Below are 26413 nucleotides of genomic sequence, written 5' to 3' on the forward strand. Positions count from 1 at the left end.
CCAGACAATCATGGAGTCGAGAGCCTTCTGTCTGCTGATACTCTACTGTTGTATCAGTATCTGCAACCTTTATCCACTCATTCATCCTAGTAATGGACTCAATGCATGTCTGAAAAACCCACCTTCAATAGCGCTGGAGGTTCTACCAGGTGGAGGCTGGGATAACCTGCGCAACATAGACATGGGACGGGTGATGAATTTGAGCTATTCCCAGTGTCAGACCACAGAAGATGGTGTCTATATCATTCCAGATGAAGTCTTTGTCATTCCACAAAAAGTGAGCGGAGTGGAAACAAACTCTGAGATCATCATGTCATGGATGGACCAGACAAGCTCCACTTCAAGCTCCATAAATGCGGATGCTTCCTATCTTGTGGTGCTCAATGGAAAATTCTCTATAGAAAGCCAACGTATTAAAACTCACCAAGTGAGAGAGAGTGCTGTAACAGCACGAGTTCAAGTAAGTCACAACAACAGGTTAACAAAGTTAAATTTTGACTTTTTTAGATAATATAATAGATAGATAATAATATTTAATATTACCTATTTTTCATTTTTTTCACTTATTATGACTGCAGAAAATGTAGATTCAGAAGACCTAAACAATTTTCATTTCATTATGATTGATAATTTAATGTTAGTATTTATACATTTTTTTTAATGCCATGAAATGTATTTGATTTGTGTATATGTTTGAAGGGTTTAGAAATAAACTTTTATTTAGTCAGTCTGTCTTTTTTTTTTTTTTTTTTTTTTTTTTTTTCAGGTCCGTAACCATCTGTACACAGTAAAGGCATATCCCAACTTCCCTCTGGACTCCCGCTTTGCTCAACAGGCAGAGGAAATCACAGATGCTATTAAGAACAATCAAACACGTCTAGCAACATATCTGTCAGAGAAACTCATACTTGATTATGGTACTCATGTCATCACAAGTGTTGATGCTGGTGCTACTTTGGTGCAAGAGGAATATTTAAAAACATCTTATATCCAGAAGAATCTGTTACAATTGTCTTCTATTTCTGCTTCAGTAGGCGGTTCCTTCTTTGAAAAAGTTAAATTTGATATTGGTGCCAGTGCATCCCAGGGAACCTCTAAAGCCAGCGGTTATCAGGGTAACATCACATATTCTTTAATTCAGAGCTATGGTGGAGCTTTATTCTACCCAGGCATCACTCTGCAGAAGTGGCAAGAGAGTACGCTCAATAATCTGGTGGCTATTGACCGCTCTGGGCTGCCGCTGCACTATTTTCTTAATCCATCCACATTCCCAAACCTCCCAGCACCAACAGTAAATCAATTAGCATTGTTAGTTTCTCAAGCTGCTGAGCAGTACTATAAAGTAAATACCATTCCAGGGTGTATAAATCCAGATTCCAAAAACTTCAACTTTCAGGCAAATGTAGATGATGCTTCCTGTGAAGGACCAGTAACTAATCTTAGCTTTGGTGGCATTTATCAACGATGTACTCCATTGACATCAGATGGAAATACCATCTGTGATGAGAAAGCACAGAGAAACCCAGCCACTGGTGATTATTCTTGCCCTGTGCAGTACAACACCAACCTATTACGCTCTGAGACAGTAGAAAAAGGTTATACTCGTAATGAGTGCCAAAAGTCCTGTCGTTCATGTGGTTTCTTATGGTTGTCCACTTGTTGTGACCCAATATGTAGTGATGTTTATTATGTCCATCGTGCAAAAGTGGACACCTACTGGTGTCCCACAACTCAGAAAACACCTCTGAACTCTGGATACCTCTTTGGAGGTCTGTATGGGACAACTTTGCAAAACCCATTTACCAAATCTTACAGCTGTCCTCCAAATTTCTTTGTCCAGAAATTTTTGTCTAGTGGCATGACAGTTTGTCTGAGCAATGACTATGCGACAGCAACAAAATACTCTGTACCTTTTGGTGGCTTCTTCAGTTGCCAGTCTGGCAATCCTTTTGCAATGGGTCAATCTCGCTGCCCACCTCAGTTCAGCCAAAATCTTGCTGCAATTAGTGATGGCTGTCAGATTTTATACTGTGTCCAGTCCGGTGTGTTCAGTGGTGGTCAGATAAAACCTGTCCGCCTCCCACCATTCACAAGCCCACCACTTGTTGGCATGATTGCGACAAACTCTGTAGCTGTAATGACAGAAGGCAATCTTTCCTGGGTGAGAGTTGGAGAAACAAAGACTTGGCAACTGGCAAATCCTGTTGAAATAAATCAAATGTTTGAGAGGTCTGGAGGAGAAAAGGCTGGTGTAACCTGGGTCTGATATCTTTGATTGCTCTTGTGGTGTCAGGAACTCTATATTAAAACAAAGAGGTGTTCTTACTTTGAGATTTCATTAATTACATATAATTGATACAATTGATTTCTTTAGCATACGCTTTTACGAATTTTACGAAGCTACTTATGAATGAGGAAATTGTGTACTGTACAGTAATCACATTGATTGGCATGTGGTGATGGGTATGAGGAATGTGCAGCTTTTTTCCCTTCTCATTATTATCATTATCCTAAGCAATACTGATTAAAATTTCATGAATGAAATCAATAAATATATTACCTGTGATCTCCTGTTTTTTTTATTTTGTTATTTTTCACTTTCAACATAATGTAAAAAAACAAAAAAGAAATAGAAAAGGAGTGTGGCTCATCCTGTTCTTTTAAACAAACTGACATAACAGGCTCCCACAGAATGTGCACAAAAGTTTTATGTAACTTAATCACAAGCACATAGCTAGTCTAAAGTGCACACACATACACACACACACACACACACACACACACAATCACGCATATAGGTAATTGCATCAGTTAAACACCTGAACAGAACCATCAGCACCATCCTTGATAACAAGGATTTATACAAGCTTATACTAAACCTCTGTTTATTTAGTTAAATGTACAATATACGTGCAATGCCTTAGCCGTTGAATGAGTGTTCGCCTCTTTAGTTTGTCCTGTAATGTTAGCTAATTATTGTTTTCCCTGCATCTTGGTTTATTGTTATATTTTCATTTTTGTTTTATTGATTAATAAATTAAAAATGGCTGTTAATAGATCTGCCTCTCTGGAAACACCTGCCTTGCCCTGCTGTAACAAATATAAATTAGCGTAAGCATAGATCTTATGTGAGCTCTGTGGTTTTTGGTGGCACAAATTAACATGCTGTGTTTATCAATAAGCCTACTGTCTTCTATGATTCCCTTTCAATACTTCACTCACTGCGTATGGGGAAAAACTCCTTTTTTCCTCAATACTCAAGCCTTTTTCAATAATGCAGTGTAACTACACGACCATTGGTTCAAACTGGAAAACTTTTTGAATCAATGACAGCACGGCAGAGCTGCGCGAGCCTATGGTGATGCAGTGCACCAAAGCCCGTCAAAATGGGCGGGGCGTCTGGCTATATAAGCCATAGGATTTCAGATCTTTCTCCTTCAGCGACGAAGACGCTTCTCTTCGCTGGACTTCGAGATTGAATGCCTTCACTTTCTCTCGCCTGCTTGGAACGGCTCGCTTCTCGCCGTTGAAGAGGCAACGCAGCGGACCAGCTGAGACTCGCCGACCGCCCGCTTTGCTTTCCGCTTCCGGTCTTCTCAGCACTTCCCCTGCCTCCATCAGGTGCGCATATAAATGGTGGTGAAATGGCTGATTTCCATCAGTTTTCACCACTTACAAAAGAGCATTTTTCACCGCCATTTTCACAGCGACTGCAGCATTGTTGCAAATGTCGCGCCACGTCTGTGGCAATTGCAGAGCACCTTTTTACCAGGATGACGGGCACGGTGAGTGCGTTTTCTGCCTGGGCAAGTCCCACGCAGAGATGGCACTCACCGGGACTTCATGTTCTCACTGCGAGAACATGGTCTAGCCTCTCTGTGCTCGCGGATCGCTTTCTTCACTGTCCCGCCCCTCCTGCCCTGTTCTCTTCCTCCCACGAGCCTGCGAGGAAGAAACAGTGGGGCAAAGGGGTCCAGCACTCGGAGACGAGTGAGCTCACACCGGCTCAGCCCCCCCGTGCCTCACTCTCTCCGCCCAGAGAGCCGTCTCCCGTCCTATTCTCCCACCCAGACCTGCGTCCCTCGGCTGAAGCGAGTGACCTGGTGTCTTTCGGCAGTTCTGAGGATGAGCCGCTTGATGACAGCATGTCATTGGCGGCTTCTGAAACAGAGGAATGGGCCGGCGATTCTGAGGACCCAGCCTCCCTGCCGTCTCTGGAGCCTATTGATGCCAGGGCAGGTATGGACATTGAGTTATTCCGCGTCCTCTCCAAGGCAGTCAAGGAGCTAGACCTCGAATGGGCACCCCCTGAAGAGCCCACACGCTGCCGCCTGGATGAGTGGTTTCTGCCAGGACGTTGCCAGAGCCTTCGACAGCGCGCTGCCCCTTTCTTTCCTGAAGTCCACGACGAGCTTCACTAGAGGTATGGCTTCCTCGTGGGCCTGGTCTAGTGGTGTCTCTACAAAAGACATCTGTGAGGCGGCCGGCTGGTCCTTGCTGTCCACTTTTGTCAGGTTCTATAACTTGGACGTTCCGCCGTTACAGGCTCGGGTCCTTTCAGTGTGATTTGACGGCCTCCAGTAGCCCCGTTGGTCATGCTCAATTACTTAAGGGAGCCAGCTACCTTCTTAACATGTGTAACATGAGGGTTCGACGGCTTTGGCCTCCTTACTTATCCTCTGGACCCCTCTGGTGCCCAAGATAGGTTCAGTTGTTCCCTCCCATGGCACGGCTGGGATTTTATTCATTCCCCATACGCAGTATGAGTGAAGTACCAAAAGGGAACGTACTCTGATATGAACATAACCTCAGTTCCCTGAGATACAGAACGAGTACTGCATTTGCTGTCGTGCCACGACTCAGTGTCATTGCTTCAGTCAATTGACCTGAAATCCTATGGCGAAATGCTCGCTTATATAGCCAGACGCCCCACCCATTTTGGAGGGCTTTGGCGCGCTGCATCGCCATAGGCTTGTGCAGCTCCGCCGCGCCGTCATTGGTTCAAAAAGATTTCCAGTTTGAACCAATGTCCATGCAGTTACACTGCATTATTGAAAAAGGCTTCATTATCGAGGAAAAAAGGAGTTCATTCACTAATAGAAGCTTGTTTCAGCCACTAAATAAAAAAAAAATAAAATACAAAATGTAATTGCAACTGTTTATCTCACATTTGCAAGTTTGCATCTCACAATTCTGACATTTTTCTCAGAATTGTGAGTTATAAAGTCAGACTTTATAACACAATTCTGACTTTATATCACTCAGTTCTTACTTTATAACAGTCATGATCACCAGCTGGAGTGCCCGTGATAGCCACCAGGGTATCACCACCTGCTTTCAAATGGAGCGCCATTTAATAGACAGAGCCGTAGATCACTGACAAGCTACGCAATATCACATTCATTATCGCAGATGAATCGCCTTCAATAATGAACGCGATATTGCGTAGCTTGTCAGTGAACTACGGCTCTGTCTATTAAATGCCACTCCATTTGAAAGCAGGTGATGGCGATTTAGCGGTAATCAGGGAACCGGCTTTACTGACGAAATGCGCGTGACAATCGCATGCGATATATCGCCCAGCCCTACTCTACGTCGTTCTTAAATTATACCTTAAGCTGTATCTTAACATTAATACGTGTTTCCCGAAACACTCTTAGTTAAGTATACCTTCTGTAAGTCATACTTTCGTAAGGTTGGTCTGGAGCGCTCTTAGCTATACCTTATCACGGTTGACTGTCAATACGAATATAATTCTGAAGCTATAATACACCCAGTGTTCAATTAGGATTATGGCAAAGAATGAAATGCAAAAAATTCACTGCTAAATTCAAATGTGCTTTGGCACTGAACCAGAGACAGACGTGCACTCTGCGCTTGTCATGTAATGTTATCACAACTATTCGCTGTTTTTAACCTCATCGCACTTTATTTTAGGTTTCAGACATTTAAATACACATTTGAATTAAGTAGGCTACTGCATAAAAAAAGACATTTATAGTTTGTTAAATTCAAATTACACTGATGTCTACGGAAGCTGCAACAATAACCCTTTCAATTATAATTTGAAGAAGTGTTTTATTCATATCAGATACACATTGTTGAAGAAACAATAAAGTTTACTCTATTCTTCTCCCAGTTCACCGGCCACATACTTTTATGTATTTCGGGGAAGATTTCGTATATCCGACAGCTCTAACTGCAGTGAAAACTCATCGCACAACAAAACACATTCACTTCCACATATTTTACAATCGGAATATATCATATAATTCATGATATAGTTAACAAGTTTGTGAATGTTTAAAAAAAAAAAAAAAAAAAAAAAAACCATATAAACGCGATACCTAGGTCTACCTGTCTGTCAGTTGCATGACGCGTCTCCAAGGAATTAAAACTTTGTTCGATATCAATCAATTCAGCACCAACGCCATGGACAGCAGTAACGTCGCATAGGACCTTAAAGCCCCGGGTATACTTCGGCCGTCCGCGTTCGTTCACCGTCCGCATGACGTAATTTTCGGCCGCAAACCCTGGCCGCGTGCAGGCCAAATTTCGAGACCGCGCGGACAGTCCGCGTGCAACAGCGCATGCGCGAGCAGTATAGAGGAGTCCACTAGGTGGCAATACTCACAGTATTGAGCAGTGTTTAGCCGTCAAAGAAGAGTGTGAAAAGACCGTTTTAAAAACAACACGCTTGAAAAGAGAAAAACATGACAATGGACAGAGAACTTGACGAGCGTTGTGCGAAGAGATTAGAAAGTAACCACATCTGTACAATTCATGTTTAAAGAGTACAAAGACGTGTTTAGGGCGGCAAATTCATGGAGGGGGATAAGTAAAATATGGGAAAGGATGCACTTCTTTTCTTCTCCGATCATGCCCAGTGAATGTCACGTTGATGACACGACTCAGTGCTGCTCTCCGATGTCAGGTAGAGCATAGAAAAAAGCTGTACCGCGCATGTGACGAACGCGGTCATCCGCCCGCATCCGTGGTGTATGGGGTAGTATACTTTGAAAGACGCGCGGACGTGACTGCGCGCGTGACGCGCCCGGGCGCGGAAAGTGAAGTGTACCCGGGCCTTAAAGGTGCCCTTGATTCAAAAATTGAATTTACCTTGGCATAGTTAAATAACAAGAGTTCAGTACATGGAAAAGACATACAGTGAGTCTCAAACCCCATTGTTTCCTCCTTATATAAATCTCATTTGTTTAAACGACCTCCGAAGAACAGGCGAATCTCAACATAACACCGACTGTTACGTTAATATGTACAACCCCAATATTTGCATAATGCCAGCCCATGTTCCCATTAACATTATGAAAGGGATTACACAAGGGCAGCCAGTTAACGTCTGGAGCTGCACACAGCCGAATCATCAGACTAGGTAAGCAAGAACAACAGCAAAAAATGGCAGATGGAGCAATAATAACTGACATAATCCATGATAGCATGATATTTTTACTGATATTTGTAAATTGTCTTTCTAAATGTTTCATTAGCATGTTGCTAATGTACTGTTAAATGAGGTTAAAGTTACCATCGTTTCTTACTGTATTCACGGAGACAAGAGAGTCGTTGCTATTTTCATTTTTTAAACACTTGCAGTCTGTATAATGCATAAACACAACTTCATTCTTTATAAATCTTCCAACAGTGTAGCAATAGCCGTTAGCCACGGAGGACAGCCTCAAATTCACTCAGAATAAAACTTTTAACATCCAAATAAATACTATACTCACATGATCCGACGCATGCATGACGAACATCTTGTAAAGATCCATTTGAGGGTTATATTAGCTGTGTGAACTTTGTAAATGCGCTGTAATATAGTCGACAGCTCATGTGGCAGGGAGCACGCGTCTTAAAGGGGCGGCGCCGAGTGTAAATCAGTGCATTGTTAATGATGCCCCAAAATAGGCAGTTAAAAAAATGTATTAAAAAAAATCTATGGGGTATTTTGAGCTGAAACTTCACAGACACATTCAGGAGACACCTTAGACTTATATTACATCTTGTGAAAGAACGTTCTTGGGCACCTTTAAGCAACCTCATAAGGTATAGTTTGGGGAACACGCCTAGAAACGGTACATCTTCAGTTAAGGTCTACCTTAGACGGTGCGTTCCAAACGGGATATATCGCCCTCCGAAGGGCACTTCGGAGTGAAAATAATCATGGACGCCATGTTGAAGCGACGTTCCAAACCGAATGAAGGATTTCTAAGGGTACAACTGATGGACACTTCGGGCCCCCATGATCCTTTGCACAGGGAAGTTGTTTGACGTCACAGAATGGGTACAGGAGGCTCGGAGTTAGATTTTGACTATAAATATATTTTTCTATACTACTGTAATATTTAGACTTAGATTTGGTACATTATTATGGTCAAAACGACATTGTACTTCAACAAAAATACTTTACAGCTCCCTTTTTCAGTCCATTCAAATGTTTAAAATACATACAATATAGGCTACATGGTGCGATAAACCTAAAATAAATAAATAAATAAACTAACATTAAACAAAGGGCGCAGCTTGCACAATCTACTCCTCTTTGATTGTCTCGTTATGATGACGCAGAAGTGCGTTCCAAAAGAATGCAATGTAAAAGTTTTGTTGACCCCTACACCCTTCATCCCTTCGAAGCTCTCACTCCGGAGGGTAAACCCTCTGAAGGGATTAGGGCATAGGGATGAGCCCTTCCGAATGGAACGCAGGGAGAGTCTCCGTATAGCGCGCTAAGAGACAACGTTATCGGGAAACCCAGCCCTGGTCTTCAGTCACTCATTGCTAGATCTTGTTTGTCTGTTAGACTGCATTTCAGAGCCTGTGTCGTCCTGTTTTTCCCCGTGTCTTGGTTTCTGGTTTATTTCCTGGATTTTCTGTTTTTCCTGTGATCTGGATTTAATCATTGCTTGGACTGCTCATTTGTGTGTTGACTTTCGCATGTTTGACCTCGATTATGGACTACCCTTCCATAAATGCTGCACTTGGATCCTGAGCCTTCGTGTCTCTCTGCAGTACGTAACAAAAACTCACAATTCTGACTTTATATCAAGCAATAACTCGCAGTTGTTTATATCTCACAATTCTGACTTTTTTTCTAAGAATTGTGAGATATAAACAACTGCGAGTTATAAAGTCAGAATTGCTGATTGTGAGATCTTTATATCGTAAACTTTTTTTCAAAAAATTGATTATCCAAAATCAATTTTTTAGCAAATACATATAACCATGTAAAGCCCACTGTTGCAGAATTACAACATCACTTTCAAAAAAACAAAAAAAACCAAAAATAGCCTGCAAATGTTTTTTTTTCTCTCAAAACCACATTTACATAGTTAATGGGTTCTATTGTTTCTCCTCACAACGCTATTTGATAGAAGAAGTGTTTATAGGTCCGGTCATCTATCCATGAACTCACTCTACCTGCAAACTTCACGTTGAGCTCATCTCCTTTTTTTGCATGACTGGATGTCGTCAAGATTCAAGTAAGTAAAATTCCTTACATTTTTTTTTTTTTTTTTTTTTTGTGCTTATTACAATGTCTAGAACACATACATATTTAGTTATTTTGGAAAACATTCATCAAATTTGATTTAGAGCTTGTTAAGTCCATTTTATAATTCTACAACGTTGGGCCAGAGTGGTAGTCAAAACAGCCTGTGCTCCTTACACATTACATAAGGACACTGCACTTCTCACATGGTCACAAATTGAAATTGAAACTGTTAGATGATTCATTGTAACTAAGTTAGTACTTAGTTTAGCTTATACCATAATTAAACACAGGAATAAATTGTATGTGGAATTTGAAACTCCATCATCTAGAGCAGTATCTGAAACTCCCTGTATCTTTGTAGTTTTTTAACTTATAAATGATCCTAAGATTTTTATGAGTGTTGCCCAAGTAGCAGTTTATAACATTATGTAATGAATTTGTACAGGTTTAATCAATTTATGGGTGAAATATATGAATATAATAAATCATAAAGCCTTATGATTAATTATGATGCATATAGCGACCCAAGGGGGAATTAAACATATATTGTGAATTAATTACAACGAATTATAATCAGTTACATATATGATTAGTTCTGGTTTAATAATTATTTAGATAAACTATATTAGTTTGTCCAGCCAACCGTTAGCTCCTCACAGACTATTATAAAAAGGAAGGTTATTCTCTGGCCACGAGAATGAACTTCCTATTCTAGCATCAAAGCGTAAAGCAATGGTGCTGGATCGAAAAACGTTAAAGTGACCTGGTTTTTGTTGAATGAGCAGCAGAACAATCGAGCATGAATAATGTGTTTAATATATGGAAACTACTAAGACAGAGGTTATACATCTAAATATATATACAGGATATACACACATATACAAGAGCGGAAGTAAAGGCAGGAAAAGAGAGAAGACAAGTAGCAAAACTTACTAACAGTCCTTGAGAGCCAGCACAGAAATCAGTTTCATTATCTAAGATTCAGAAACGGTACTTGCATCAGTTTGCTTGCTGAGTTTCTGAGAAGTGCGACTGACAGTAGGTGCGTAGAAATCGTTTAAATAAAATTAAATATTATAGAGAAATATGGGAATATTAATTCAAAGTTCTACTTTGGGTGGAGGCATGATGATCAACAGTGTTTTCTAGCAAAATATGCAGCAAATAGTTTCATTTTCTATTATTTTGTTGATTGTTTTAGGTTCTACCAGGTGGAGGCTGGGATAACCTGGGATAACCTGTGCAACATAGAAATGGGCCTAAACCATTTTCTTTTCATTACAATTAATCATTTAACGTCAGCATTTATAAATTTTTTATGCCATAAAATGTATTTGATTTGTAAAGGTGTATATGTTTGAACATGTCCCAACTTTATTCTGGACTCCCGCTTTGCTCGACAGGCAGATTGCAGATGCCATTAAGAACAATCAAACACGTCTAGCAACGTATCTGTCAGAGAAACTCATATTTAGGGCCCGAGCACCGATGGTGTGAGGACCCTATTGGAATTGCTCAGCCAAAATTTTCTTCTTCTCCAAAATGAATCACATTTTTGAGGGCCTAAACGTTCTCAAAAACTCATGAAACTTTGCACACGCGTCAGAAGTGGTGAAAATTTACATCTGATATGGGTTTCAGAATTAGGTGTGGCAAAATGGCTCGATAGCGCACCTACAAAATTTCAATTAAGCGCCCTTTGTGCTACGTTTCACGTACAGTTATGAAATTCGGTAGACAGATGTAACAGCCCAATACCTACAAAAAAGCCACTGAGTGCAAAGTTTGTAAACCCAACAGGAAGTGAGATATTTTGAATTTTCTCTACAAAATTTTGGCAGTTTTTGCCATTTCCACATGTTGTACTTTAACGAACTCCTCCTAGAGCTTTAATCAGATCAACATCATATTTGGTCAGTCTAATCTAAAGGCCTTTGAGACGTTAAATTGCGAAGATCTAGAGTTTTCGCCAAAGGGCGTGTCGTGCGGCCTGGCAAAGTTCGATGTTTCGCCATGAAACAGGAAGTTGTTGTAACTCGGGCATACAATGTCTGATCTGCCCCAAACTTCACATGCTTTATTAGAGTCCTGACCTGAAGACATCTATATGACAATATTCAGTTACAGTCATAGCGCCACCTGGGGGCAACAGGAAATGACATGTTTTTACACTGTGATTAACTCCACATAGAGATTGAACCAGATCAACATCATATATGGCCAGTCTAATCTTAAGGCCTTTGAGATGTTAAATTGCAAAGATCTTGAGTTTTCTTTGAAGGGCGTGTCCGTGGTGACCGACAAAGTCTGATGTTTCGCCATGTAAGGTGAATCACTTTTTTGAGGGCCGAAACATACTCGAAAACTCATGAAACTTTGCAGATACGTCAGAAGTGGTGAAAATTTACGTCTGATATGGGTTTCAGAATTAAGTGTGGCAAAATGGCTCGATAGCGCCACCTAAAAAATTTCAACGAAGTGCCCCTGACACTATGTTTCACGTACAGGTATGAAATTTGGTTCACACATCTAACAGCCCAATACTTCCAAAAAAGTCTCTTGGAGTGAAATCTGAAAACCAACAGGAAGTGAGATATTTTTAATTTTCTTTGCAAAATTTGGGCAGTTTTTGCCTTTTCCAGGCGTTGTACTTTAATGAACTCCTCCTAGAGCTTTAATCAGATCAACATCATATTTGGTCAGTCTAATCTAAAGGCCTTTGAGACGTTAAATTGCGAAGATCTAGAGTTTTCGCTGAAAGGCGTGTCCGTGGCGGCCTGGCAAAGTTCGATGTTTCGCCATGAAACAGGAAGTTGTTGTAACTCGGGCATACAATGTCGGATCTGCCCCAAACTTCACATGTTTTATTAGAGTCCTGACCTGAAGACATCTTCATAACAATATTCAGTTACAGTCATAGCGCCACCTTGGGGCAACAGGAAATGACATGTTTTACACTGATTAACTCCTCCTAGAGATTTAATCAGATCAATGTCATTTTTTGTCAGTCTAATCTAAAGGCCTTTGTGACGTTAAATTGTGAAGATCTAGAGTTTTCGCTGAAGGGCGTGTCCGTGGCGGCATGACAAAGTCTGTTGTTCCGCCATGAAAAAGGAAGCCGTTGTAACTCAGGCATACTATGTCTGATCTGCTCCAAACTTCACATGTGTGATAAGAGTCCTGGCCTGAACATATCTATATGCCAATATTCAGTTAGTCATAGCGCCACCTGCTGGCAACAGGAAATGGCATGCTTTACACTGTAATTCCCTCCCAGAACCACATTTCAATATGCCACAAAGTACCAAACATACTAGAAACACGTTAAATCATGCAACACTTGGCTAAGTGCTAATGTATGTGATTAACACCATGAAACAGGAAGTTGTTGTAACTCAGGCATATGATGTCCGATCTGCTCCAAACTTCACGTGTTTGATAACAGTCCGGGTCTGAACACATCTATATCGCAATATTTGGTTATGGTCAAAGCGCCACCTGTTGGCAGCAGGAAGTGTGGCAATTCGAAATGACTTAATGGCATAATTCTCCTGTATTAATTCGCTTACATGCATGTCGACCACTGTTCTCTGTTTTCCTAAGGCCAACGGGTGGCGGTGAGCCCGGGTGCGAGGGCCCTTTCATCGCTGCTTGCAGCTTTAATTGATTATGGTACTCATGTGTAACAATCAAGTGTTCATGCTGGTGCTACTTTGGTGCAATATTTAAAAAATATTTTTTTAATATTTAAAAAAATCTTATATCCAGAAGAATCAGACATGGCTTCTGTTTCTGCATCAGCAAGCCGTTACTTTAAAAAAGTTAAGTTTGGTATTGGTTTCAGTGCATCCCAGGGAACTTCTGAAACTAGCAGTTATCAGGGTAACATCACATAGGCCTATTCTTTCATTCAGAGCCATGGTGGAGCTTTATTCTACCCAGGCATCACTCTGCAGAAGTGGCAAGAGAGTACGCTCAATAATCTGGTGGCTATTGACCGCTCTGGGCTGCCGCTGCACTATTTTCTTAATCCATCCACATTCCCAGACCTCCCAGCACCAACAGTAAATCAATTAGCATTGTTAGTTTCTCAGGCTGCAGAGAAATACTATTAAGTAAATACCATTCCAGGGTGTATAAATCCAGATTCCAAAAATGTCAACTTCCAGGCAAATGTAGATGATGCTTCCTGTGAAGGACCAGTCACCAATCTTAGTTTGGTGGCATTTACCAAAAATGCACTCCACTAACATCAGATGGAAATACCATCTGTGATAAAACTGTACAGATAAACCCAGCCACACTATTACGCTCTGAGACAGTAGAAAGAGGATATAATGAGTGCAAAACGTCCTGTTCCAAATTTGGTTTCTTATGGTTATTTACTTGTAAAAAAAAAAAATTTGTCCGTCGTGCAAAGGTGGACATCTACTGGTGTTCCACAATTCAGAAAACACCTCTGAACTTTGGAGGTCTATATGGACCATCTCTGCAAAACCCATTTACCAAATCTAACGGCTGTCCTCCAAATTTCTTTGTCCAGAAATTTTTGTCTAATGGCTTGATGGTTTGTCTGAGCAATGACTATATGACAGCAACAAAATCCTCTGTACCTTTTGCTGGTTTCTTCAGCTGCCAGTCTGGCAACCCTCTGTCAAAAGGTCAAAATCGCTGTCCACCTCAGTTCAGCCAACATCTTGTTGCTATAGTGATGGCTGTCTGGTATTGCACTGTGTCCAGTCCAGTGTGTTCACTGGTGGTCAGTTAAAACCTGTCTGTCTTCCACCATTCACAAGACCACCACTTGCTGGCATGACTGCGACAAACATTACTCTGTAATGACAGAAGGTAATCTTTCCTGGGTAAGAGTTGGAGAAACAAAGACTTGGCAACTGGCAAATCCTGTTGAAATTAATCAAATGTTTGAGAGGTCTGGAGGAGAAAAGGCTGGTGTAACCTGTGGTCTGATAGCTTTGATTGGTGTCAGGAACTCTTTATTAAAACAAAGAGGTGTTCTTACTTTGAGGTGTGCTTTGGAGTGTGGCCCAACTTGGATGAAGAGTCAGAATGAACAAAAAGTGAGAATACAAATTTCATTGTATTACATTACATAATTTATATGTAATGTAATACAATGAAATTTGTATTCTCACTTTTTGTTTAGCATACGCTTTTATTCAAAGCTACTTATGAATGAGGTAGTGTACTGTAACTGTAATGAAATCATATTGATTTTGCATCTGGTGATGGGTATGAGAAATGTGCAGTTTTCCCCCTCTTCTCTTTATTATCCTAAATAATACAGATTTAAATTTTTAATTCTCTCAAGAACACTTTCATCACATATTGTGCTCTCAAATAATATTGCACTATGTAAAATAAAAAATTGCATGAAATTTGAAAATGGTGTCCTTACTCAAAGAATATTTCTCCCTTTATTTACTAATACTTGTGTCTCTCTTTTTAAACTGCTTTCAGAATTTTTTTTAATTGAATTTATTTTCAGTCTGTTTAAATCCAATGTCTGACTACTTTTTAAAAAAATTATGGATACATATGGAGATATTTTAGATTTTAATGAAAACCCATTTTGTGTTTCATGTATGCTTCAGACAGTTTCAGTAAATTTAAATAACTTTATTTAGAAAAACATAATACAAGGACACAAACGCAGAACAAATTTGTAACCAAAGTGTAACCAGTTCAACAGATATATAGGTTATTTACAGCAGGTCTGCAATCTGGAACCAACTCACCAGTCCTGGTGGGGGCTAAACTCTGCTGGTTAGTGAAGTACAGTCATTCAGATGGCACATTAAGACATGGTGTGGAAGATTACCATAAGTATTTCAGGTGATCCCTGAGTAATACAGTCTCCTCATTTGTCCAAGATTTGTGTGCATTTAATAATTGACCACAAATATTTGAACACTGGAAAAAGTGCTAGTCTTCACCAAACCCACATGAAGTTGTTAATAAAAAAGGTCAGGTTTATGGTTTCATGTAGCTGTTTGCACTTGATGAGCGGAAGGAAATGCACAAGCAGCTACTGGCTCCAGGTTCTTTGGGTTTTAAAGGCCAAGTGAGACTTTGAGCAGCTCTGCCATTTGTTCAGTCATAGCACCGTCCTCACCTGAAAAGAACAAGCGACAAAGGATTATTAAAGAACCCTTAATCCAAAGTGAACCCCCCCCCCCCCATCCCCATCCCCATCCTTATGTAGCATATATGAATCATGGCCAATATATTGTGCATCCCTACTGAATACATCAATTTACTAGTTGCTTTGACAGTGTAGTGTTAATGGTGATAGAGTAAACATTTTTGATTTTCTATCCTCTTTCTCTTTCTGTGACTTGTGGGTCTGAAAAAGTTTGTGTGCCGACACTCACCTTCATCAGTGGTCATGTCCTGTTCCAATTTTAGCTTCTCCTGTCCAACACGGAGCATGCAAGCCTCAATCGAGTCCCTGCTGATGAGCTTGATCACCTGCACTGTTCTGCAATGCAGAAACATGATCAGGAACTACATTTCCTTCTTTGTTAATGGCAATCTCCATTTCATTGTATTGACACGAACCTGGTCTGCCCCATTCGGTGACAGCGGTCCTCTGCTTGTTTATCATTAAATGGATTGCAATCAATGTCATGCAGTATGACTGTGTTAGCCGAGGCAAGGTTGATTCCCTGGCCACCAGCCCGAGTTGACAGAAGGAACACAAAGATCTCAGGACTTGTATTGTATTTGTCAATGAGACCAATCCTAGAGAAACAAGAAGGGTTCAAGTAGATTTAACATTTGTTGAGACAGGCCGCAAAAAAAAAAAAAAAAAAAAAAAAAAAAAAAAAAAAAAAATCACGATTTTATGGCGCATTCTACTCAAATCTGTTCAGTTTTTCAACTTTTTGGGAATTCACACACAAAGCACAGTAGCATGAACAGCCACGTCTGAATAGATCGATTTATGCTCACATGTTGCTTTAACTCTAAACTGAATGGGGGGTTAAACATTTTCAATTTTCTATCCTCGTTTTCTCATTACCAATTTATGGTTGCCACAGTAAATGGAGATAAAAACATATTTAATGAAAATTGGCTGTCTGAACAGTCACATTTTATTACTTGCCAAGTAATAGTGAGGATGGTCAGTCCTGAAGATCAAATCTAAAATGAGAGCAGTGCAAACAATGTGACATGAGGTACTAAAGCCCACCTCTCAGCCATGGGAGTAGAACCATCCAGTCGAACAAACTGATGATCAAGGTGTTTGAGCAGAATCTCCACAATGTCCAGCATCATGGTGAATTGACTGAAAAGCACAACCCTGTCACCCTTGGGGTAAAATTTATTAAGTTAGTATATCAAGTTAAAGAGTAATAAGTTATTTTAACACATTAGTAGCAATAAAACAAACTAAACTGAGACACCTCAAAGTGAGTAATGTGACTTTTAAACAGCATCAAGACAAACCTTTTCTTTGAGCTCAGCGAGTGTCTTGGTTAACAGCGCAAACTTCCCAGAGTCTAAGATGAGCTCTTTATCCAGCTGAAAATTGCTAATGGAGCTGTACTGCTTACATAAATTATGCAGCTCAAAATCAGACATCACTTCCATGTCCTCCTGGATCAGTGCAGGGTCAGCATCAAAATGTGTCGGCTCCTAAAATAAGCAAAACCATGCAAGTTCAGCGACAGTATTCAACACAACAGTGGATCTCAACCTCTTTGAATGCAAGGTACAAAATTCAAAGGCCCTTTGAACCCAATAAGATGTTTGTGATTTAATGGATAAGGATTTTTACTAAAATTTTTACGCACTTTCTTGCCAAAGAAATATTTTATAACTTAACATTTTTATAAATATAAGTATATTCATAAAAAAAAAAAAAAAAAAAAAAAAAAAAGTAGTATACATTTTTGTTATTTTTTTTAAATGAACCATTTTATTAATTTACATTCCAAGTCTAGAAATCACACTTTTAAAAAAGAAAAAGATAATTGGAGTATGTTTTACAAAAAAAATACTATTTACTATTTAAGATTTTGTACTTCAAAATGTCAAGTTTAATTTAATGTTACTTGCTATTTCTTTGAAACAACTTTTCAGAAATTGCAAGTAAATTTCTCAAATAATTTAAGTAAATTCTACATCCCGAGTCCTACAATCCAACGTTTTTTTTTTTTCAGTGTACCTCATATACTGTGGGAATCCTGGTTTTTCAAAGACGAAAAAAAAAAAAAAAAAAAAAAAAATATATATATATATATATATATATATATATATATATATATATATATATATATATATATATATATATATATATATATATATATATATATATATATATATATATTTTTTTTTTTTTTTTTTTAATGTGGTTTTAACATTGTAAAGCTTGTTTCACCTTATTTTAAAAAGTTATAATTTTATTCTAAAAATTATTCTAATTTTAAGTCATCTTGAGGCCCCCTTGGACATTTGCTGAGGGCCCCTCTCCAGGTTGAGAACCACTACTATACAGCTACTTGCTAAACACTTCAAAAAAAAAAACTCCCAGGGCTGAATCCATGATAAAATATTTTGTTTTTATCTGCACGGTTCAATATTTATTACTCAGCCTCCCTTACACATTAATCTCCCAGTCCTCACCTTAAGCATAGCTTTACTCATGGCAGCCAATTTGTCAGTGGTGTAGTACTGGCGGTGCAGCAACGGATGATTAGCCATCTTTCTCAGCTGCATCATCACATTGCAAAGCTCCCGCTCTGAGGACAAAGAGATGAGGGGGAGTGTGGGACAGGTGCTCAGAGATAGAAAAACAGTCTTAAATATTCCCATTTTGTTTTTACAGATCTTCCACCTGAGAGGGAACCAGTGCAACTTCTCGACAGCCTGCATATCATTTGTCAGGTAAATCTGAATACAACATAGCCAAACTAAAACACAGAGTGCATTACTTCTAGACAGCATGTTGGCATAAAAACTGAATAGCACATACTGTCTCCATTTGGAGTCTTCTTGAGTCTTTTGAAAAGTTTGTCATACAGCTTCTGCTGGGCGTCACTCATGGGACACATTTCAATTTTCTCCATTTTTGGTGGAAGCTGTTTCAACACCTAGAATGACATTTGTCACAATCAAAGAGGGCAAAAAACAAATATACTGGTCATAGTATATACTGGTCTCAGTAATGTATTAGTCCTGCAATGCATGCCTCACTGTACCAAGATATAGTAACTTATTAAAGATCTGATTCTAATCACAATGAGGGAAAAAAGGGTGTACCTCACGCTTGACTCGTCGCAGGATGAATGGCTTCATGATAAGTCTGGCCTGCGCGATTCTCTCCTTATGAAAACTGCTTTCCTCTTCTGACGACCTCTGAAACAAAGCAGATCATCTGCAAGTGAGAGCGAGTTCTGTCTGGGTATATAATAATTACTTTTTACTAGGGAAGCATTTAGATTAATTTTTAAAAAAGAGATGGCTCATATAGTATTCCTTAGATGTAATCTGTGTATACCGTAGAGAACATTTTGGAGATCTGTGAGGTACTGCTAGAGAACATAGAGGGCATGATGAAGTTCAGCAGGGACATGAGCTCCAGCAGGTTGTTTTGTAAAGGTGTTCCAGTCAGCAGCAATCTGTGCTCAGCCTGGAGATGACAGACACAAATCATCATGTATAACCAAGAAATGCACACAACTCTTCTACCCTCCTCTCTCTTCATTAAGCACTTCCCAAACTACCCCAAAGGAGAGAGAATGGCATGGAACAGCATGTCTTTAAAATGTATTTACAATAATGTTTACAGCACAGAAGACTGCTTGTACTGACATTGATGGCCATGAGGTGGCGGTAGCGCAGCGAGTTCATGTTTTTCAGCATGTGGCCCTCATCAAACACTGCATACTTCAGCCTCAGCTTGCGGAACAGACTGCGGTCATGGTCATTCCCTATTGTGAGATTGTATCTAATACAGATAATAAAGAAGAATGAATAAACAAAAGGACAGACAAGTGTTAACATCACTGAATATAACTGACTTTCTTAAATGCAAAGTCTGGTGTTTTTTTCTTAGTGCAACATTATATAAGGACTGTATCACAATACACTGAGCCATCTTATACTTACGTGGATACTATGATGTTGAATTCAATCAAGCCACTGAGGATGTCTTGTCGCAAATATTTGCGATCTTCCACAGAACCTACAAGTTTAAACAAAAGAATAGAAAGGAATTAAGAATTATGCATTGATATTATTTTACAGTGGGGTTTGAGACCTATCTAGGTTTCAAATCCAATTTATTCTTTGAAAATATTTTTTTATAATTGAAAAACTTTAATGAAACTTATAATAAAATAAAAAATAAAAAAGTTTAAATGTGCTTGCCTGGAAACTAACTCACCATAGTAAATAAGAACTTTGAGACTGGGGCACCAAAGACCCAGTTCACGAACCCAGTTATCTGCAAAAGAGAGATGATGAAATAAATCATCTTAAGCAGTATTTAAAGCAGAGTTCAGATGCTACACTTCCACTGAAATAAGAATCTCTTACCCAGTGTGGACGAGGGTACGGTAATAAGATGAGGGCCCTTAATTCCTTTTTCATACAAATGAGCCAAGAAAGCAATGGCCTGAATTGTTTTACCCAACCCCTGTGGAAAGACCCAATTACTTATAACCAATATCCATGGAAATAGTCCTCTACTTAAAAGGAATCAGTAACCTACTTGGATCACTTCACACCACTGTATGAACTCAAGATGACAGCGACTCACCATTTCATCTGCCAGGATGCCACTCAGCTTGTGCTGGTGCAGAAGAATCAGCCACTTCAAGCCAATCAGCTGATATGGCTGTAGTTTGAAACTAACAGAATTGAGAAGAAAAAAAAAAAAAAAAAAAAGGTTAAGAGAAAAAAAAAGGAATAGCCTGATATCATGTGCTCATGTGCTCAGCTAAAGCAAAAAACAAACCAAAAAAGAAAAAGGAGGTTCTTTGTTTTCCTTTTTTTTTTTTTTTGCTTTTTTTTGCCCCCAACTATTAATTTAATAAAATAAAAATATTTTTAAATATCTTTATTATTGCAGTAATACACTATATAAATAAATCAAGTATTTAATAATTATAATAAAATACAATACAATATATTTTATTGTATTATAATTAAGTATTAGAACTATTATTATTGGGTTTTTTTTTAATCATTTAACAGAATAGTAAAATTATAACTTAATTTCTTTTCTTTCAAACATTAAACCATTGAGCTTATTTTTTTTTAGAAAACATCAGGGATACCTTAACGCTTCTGCTTGTTGCCAACAGATTTATATTATTTTATATATATATATATAGATAATTTTGGAAGATGGTTGGCACGTTGCCTTCCCCAAATGCAAATGAGAAGCGACTCAAACACACAGCACTTGCAGAGTAGCATTTTTTGTGAACCAAACCTGAAAATTAATACAGCGCTGTGCTTTTGAAACATGCAGCGTATGACACACATGTATTTATACAATTACTTCAAAACGAGCATGATTTGATGATCGCGCTAAGCCAAATCATTCTCACAATCATGCATTGTCAAGATTTATAAAAAAAAAATAATAAATTTTAAAAGTCACGGGGCAACTGGCTAGTAACAGTTTCCATTTTTACTCTCATTTGGCACTTTAATATGCTAAGGATGTCCCGCAGATTGCGCAATTTATTTAGTAATTGTTTCAGGCCATTTTGTGATTTCAATCATCAAACAAAAACTAGCACCTTCAACCATTTTTCCTTGGATTTACACAAGCCATACTTTTCAGGTCAGAAGATATACAAGAGGGATTATTTATATTTAAAAAAAAAAAAAAAAAAAAAAAAAAAACAACTTCCCTGCTTAGGTTTGATAATGAGAAAAGATATGAGCTCACTTGCTGCTCAGGACTTTGGGTTGCTTGATGGAGCCCATGCCCGCTTCTATGACCTGGGTGACATCTTTAGTCATTTTCTGTGCAATCTTCTCACATCTTCCCATGAGGTCTCTAACCACCTGCCTCTCCTTAAGCACCACCTTGCAGCCATGTACCAGCTCTATAGACAGGCCATTATCCTTATAGAACTGCTCTTTCTGAAAGGAAGAGAAACACAATTAGAGACTTGGCCACGTCACCAAATGCCATTCCACTAGCACTATTCACCTGTCTTGACCACAGATAGCTAACGGGGTCAGGTATTTAGTACATGAATGGTTTGGAGATTTCCCATTTTGTTACCAAATAACTTTAAAGTAGGGTGGCAAATTTTGACACCTCATTTAAAAAATTATATAAAATTCTGCTAAATTTCTAAATATCTGGCAATAGCTAGAAAAACAAATCTGCAATTTAGAATAAAATAAAAACAGCTAAAGCACAAAACAGGATTTTACCCAAGTCAAACAAATCTTTGAATAAGAATCACTGCCTAAACAGCCAAAAGAGTAAGATTAAGAGTGACAATTAACACGGCAGCACAGAGTGCACATATTAAATTCTTACCACATCTTTCCAAGTGTTGAACGGCCTCAGCGAAATGATCTTCTGGGCTTTTTTGATTGAGCAGCCAGATATCAGAGCAAGCTCATCTAGTGAAGCCTCTTGGAGAAACTGAATGATCTTGTCCTGAAGACTGCTAGAGACGCTGTCCTCATCCTCATCCTCAGAGTCCAGATCATCAGATACACTCTCAACATCACTGTCAATCTCATCTTCGTCCTCAGATGCACTGATGTCATTTAGAGGCAATTTATCGTCCCTCTTCCGTTTATAGGATGTGTTCTTGGTCGTGTTTTTGCTGACTGCAGATTTAGTAGACACACTAGAAACTTTTGACATGGGAGATGGTACTGCTGTCAGCCATTTTGACAGACTAGATGAGCTGTCAGGCTTTTGTAGGCTCTTGCCATTTTTTTCCTTGGAGTGAGATGATTTTGACTTTTGTTTTCTCTGATCTTCTGGTGAACTTGAATCTTAACATGATAAATCACAAATGGCTTTTAGTCCATTCATTCTCACATTAAAATTTCCATTTGGACTAAAATTAAAGCTTCAAATGTAGCTGAAATTCTGTAACAAATCACCTGTTGATGAAAACACAAGCAGTGATCCCAAGGCATTCTCATAGTCCCATTCGTGCTCTCTCAGGACATCCCTCAGGACCTGTTACACAAATTGAAGACACAAACTCTCCAGAACATTCCAGTACTCTTTCGTCATGACTTCAATATGGCTTCAAACCTCTAGCCTACCTCTTTTTCAATATCAGGCAGTTTCTTCTTCATCTTCTTCAACAAAGCCTCCTGCCTCTCTCTGCTTGGCTCTTGACTCTCATCATCTTCAGAATCTTCATCCTCCTCAGATTCTGAATCTGAATGCTAAATCAGAATCAACACTATTTTAAAACTCTCCATATTAACACAGAGAAAGACGTTAAGTTTAAAACATCAGATTCAAAACATCTTACCACAATTTTTCTCCTCTTCTTTGGTTGATTATCATCATCTTCACTATGTCCCGCTTTGCCTTTCTGTCTGCCTGAATCTGCATAAATAAAGCAGCTTTTTATGTATTATAATTTAAAGTAAAGTACCTCAATTATAAGTCACCTTTAACTTGTACAAACTAAAACTAGAGTGATCAGACGTGATTGACCACAAAGAATTGAGTATTATGGAGCATTAAATCATTGATTGAATGTGTAACGTGTAAGTAAATAAATAAATTAAAAAATCCTTTACCTTCATCTCCATAAACCATCAAACAATGTGCTATAGCTCCCTCCAGTGTGCTGGTGCTCTCAACCACCTGTCACAACATGGTTACATAAAAGTATAAAATTTACGATGCCAACACTATAAAATTCACCTGCTTTAAATCCATGGGTTTCATGTGACATCACTGTATTTTATCGCCGCCATATTTGTGTCAAGTCACAGCTGCGCGACCTGTTTAAGTCTATGGTGACGGCAGCTACAACTACCAGAGGAAGGCCAATGAAACACTCTCAGAAGGTTCACAACAAGTTTACAATATGTCTGGGATATGTTGTGCTGTTAGCGGTTTTAACAGTCACCAGAGAAACCCCGAACTACAATTTTATTCGAGTTAGATCGGCGGAATTGTTGGCTTCAATCTGAAGGGACCACACCACTGGCAGCCAAACAGCAATGCACAACATTATTAACTGCTGAGACTGTAATTTACATAATATTATAACGAGAACACTATTGTAATAAAACGTTGTGAATTCGCTGCGTTGTTGTTTCAATGTGTTGTTGTGGGAAGGGCGCATCTACTGGAGTTAAACATTGATTACATAGTTCAAGCTTCACTTGTGCATTCGCATCATTTTGTGCAGATAAAACTCGTAATATTAAATTTATAAAGCATAAATATCTGATTAATCTCATAAAGGATGCGTTTCATTGAGGTAAATAACTCGCAGAGCTTTATTGTACTTATGATCATCTATGGCTTCAGCGCGAGCGCACAAAAAATAACGCAAAACATTAATAACTATGATTGGGACTGTCTTCTTATACATGATATTATAATCGTATATACTTGTAATATAACGTTGTGAATTCTTTGGGCTTAGTTGCTGTGTTTCGGAGTTACAGGATGAACGCATCCACAACAGGAGCTACTTATTGACTACGTTACTTAGTTCAAGTTCATCTGTGCGTGATTTTGTGCAAATACCAGTTATAATATTTTTATTTTGTATAAATATTTGAATTATCTTACATAGTATGTGTTCCGTTGAGTTAATTAACCTTTAGTTTATGGGTTTTGATTCTCTTCAGCTTCAGCGCACGCAGCTCGAATAGCAATGATTAACAGATTAATAGTCATTAAAAATGTTTACTACTACTGTAATATTAAAACTTTCATATTTTTTCAAAAACATGCATTATTTTTAATAACTAGCACTTATATTGTTCTTGTATATTTTTCATCATCAACACATTGTTTGATTAATAATAAGGATCACAAACAATAATAGATTTTTTCCTCAAATCATCTCATTTTGATAACACTGTTTGAGCTATGTGCGCTGTATGAACACCTGTAAACAAACGCTTTGCTAGAAGGTGAATTAACTCAACGGAACATCCTATAAAGGGTACTTCATATATATTTATACAAGATAAACATAATATTACAACTTATATTTGCACAAAATCATGCACGCATGAACTTGAACTATGAACTTAGTCAGAATAGCTCCTGTTGTGGATGCGTTCTTCACACTGAAACACAGCAACTAGAATTCACAACATTTTAATACAATAGTGTATACAATTAAAATGTTATTAATATGACAGCCAAAATCGTAGATAATGTTTTGTGTTGCTGTTTGAGCACTCGCGCTGAAGCTAAAGATGATCATCAATACAATGAAGCGCTTCTGTGTTAGTTGCCATCTCAGACACAAATATGGCGGTGGGCATAGCGGAAGTGACATCTTTGAAACCCATGGATACTAATGTTACACTAAAGAGGGACTCTTTACCTCCAGTAGATCTTTCTTACTCTTCTGAGGGAATATCTCCAGTAGTTTGATGATTCTGTCCTCCATCTCCTTGTTCATCTGGTCCTTGGACTCTGATGTTGAACCCCTGTAAAGTAATTGTATGTTAATTGCACTTATTACAGACTAAATGGTTTTCAAAACGTTTAAATAAATAACCCTTGTGACAACCAATAAGCTTCAGATCTAAAGAAAATGTGTGAAGCAGCTGAGAGGAGACCTGTTACAGGCTCACATTTGACAAACTCATAGTCTTGCTTACTTGCACATCTTGACAGCTTTATCATCTGCAAATACATCCTCCAGTGTGTGTCTTGATGCCTTGCCTGATGCACATCGACCATCTGTCTTTCTTTGGTGGGCTGCTTGAAAATAGAATTTTATTTTCAATACTGAATCAAGACAACATTTTGGTTGAATTCACCATTCTGCCATGTTACAAAGATGAAGTCGCAACTCCCAAATATGCTGTAAAATAGGGTCTGATACACTGATAAACAAACCAAAAAGAGAGCAGGTCAGCGTCAATCCCAAAATAAGGGTGTTGAAGATTAAACCTTGCGGATTACGTAATGGAGAACCCATTTGTACAATATAAACTCGCATTCCATCTCTTATCAACACAATCACACATAAAAACAAATGCGTTTGTGATGTCCGCCATGCTCTCTTGGTAGGAAGCTCACTAGGTTGAGCATAGCCATTATTATTTTACGATGAACAAAGCCCCGGCGGGAAATGGCCTTTTGTTCTTACCCCGTTGGTTCTCCTTATCCGAGCTAGATTCATCCAATGATTTACCGTGCCTGTCGACTGCGTTGTCCCTTTGGAAACGGAACCGGTCCAGGTTAAAAAAGCTCATTGTAATATCAATATTTTCCGTTATGAGAATCGTCTCGCGCGACCTAACATCCACCGGTGACGCTCGTGATCTTGATTCTATTCGGTGATTAAATATTCAGGCCAGCCTCATCGATATGATATAGATACACCAGTAAGTGACTCAAATATGAATTCTGTGAAATACCCAAGACTTAAATTGTTCGGCATTGGAGCATGACAGTGCGGTAAGTAATGAATACAGCAATAACACGTTCCCGCCACCGGCTGACATGCGTCATTTCCGTTTTTGAGCCAATAGAAATAGAGCGGCTTTTTTCCCTTTAAATTTTCAGTCAGGATTATAAACATTAAACTTTACAATATTTTACAGAGGTCTAATTATGTAAAATAAAATGTAAAATGTATAAATTATATTAATATATAATAAAATATATAGAGGAAATGTAAAAAAAAAAAGTTAACTTTAGATAGATAGATAGATAGATAGATAGATAGA

General features: G+C 38.6%; 1 protein-coding gene and 2 pseudogenes across 4 annotated transcripts; 2 read left to right on the forward strand and 1 right to left on the reverse strand.

Annotated features, from left to right (window-relative positions):
* The first annotated feature begins 1 nt into the window (after window position 1).
* LOC125280662 lies at window positions 2–3126 on the forward strand (annotated as a pseudogene).
* Window positions 3127–6879: 3753 nt separating this feature from the next.
* LOC125279291 lies at window positions 6880–14654 on the forward strand (annotated as a pseudogene).
* Window positions 14655–15127: 473 nt separating this feature from the next.
* On the reverse strand, window positions 15128–26209 carry smarcad1a (SWI/SNF-related, matrix-associated actin-dependent regulator of chromatin, subfamily a, containing DEAD/H box 1 a). 4 transcript variants are annotated; one of them, XM_048209680.1, is made up of 23 exons: window positions 25831–26209; window positions 25337–25439; window positions 25057–25162; window positions 23279–23345; window positions 23005–23081; window positions 22790–22915; window positions 22622–22700; window positions 22041–22510; window positions 21435–21631; window positions 20292–20382; window positions 20069–20168; window positions 19917–19976; window positions 19640–19715; window positions 19343–19478; window positions 19029–19160; window positions 18791–18886; window positions 18504–18621; window positions 18155–18270; window positions 16976–17164; window positions 16719–16837; window positions 16085–16267; window positions 15898–16004; window positions 15128–15638 (listed from the first exon to the last, which is right to left on the reverse strand). In XM_048209680.1, exons 1-23 carry the CDS (start codon window positions 25934–25936, stop codon window positions 15577–15579), a joined length of 2916 nt encoding a protein of 971 aa, XP_048065637.1. In that variant the 5' UTR covers window positions 25937–26209; the 3' UTR covers window positions 15128–15576. The 4 variants fall into 4 exon arrangements, with proteins under 4 accessions (XP_048065637.1, XP_048065638.1, XP_048065640.1 ...); XM_048209681.1 differs by having other exon boundaries at window positions 25337–25436; window positions 25831–26208; XM_048209683.1 differs by having other exon boundaries at window positions 25337–25436; window positions 25876–26196.
* Between the last annotated feature and the right edge of the window lie 204 nt (window positions 26210–26413).

The sequence above is a fragment of the Megalobrama amblycephala genome, linkage group LG12, assembly GCF_018812025.1.
Source record: "Megalobrama amblycephala isolate DHTTF-2021 linkage group LG12, ASM1881202v1, whole genome shotgun sequence".
NCBI classification, from domain to species: Eukaryota; Metazoa; Chordata; class Actinopteri; order Cypriniformes; family Xenocyprididae; genus Megalobrama; species Megalobrama amblycephala.

Coding starts and splice junctions, on each gene's coding strand:
- smarcad1a (XM_048209680.1), bottom strand. CDS start 25,936: ATGAGCTTTTTTAACCTGGACCGGTTCCGTTTCCAAAGGGACAACGCA. Junction 25,440..25,830: donor GGATAAGGAGAACCAACGGG/GTAAGAACAAAA, acceptor TCTATTTTCAAG/CAGCCCACCAAAGAAAGACA. Junction 21,632..22,040: donor TCAACACTTGGAAAGATGTG/GTAAGAATTTAA, acceptor TCTTCCTTTCAG/AAAGAGCAGTTCTATAAGGA.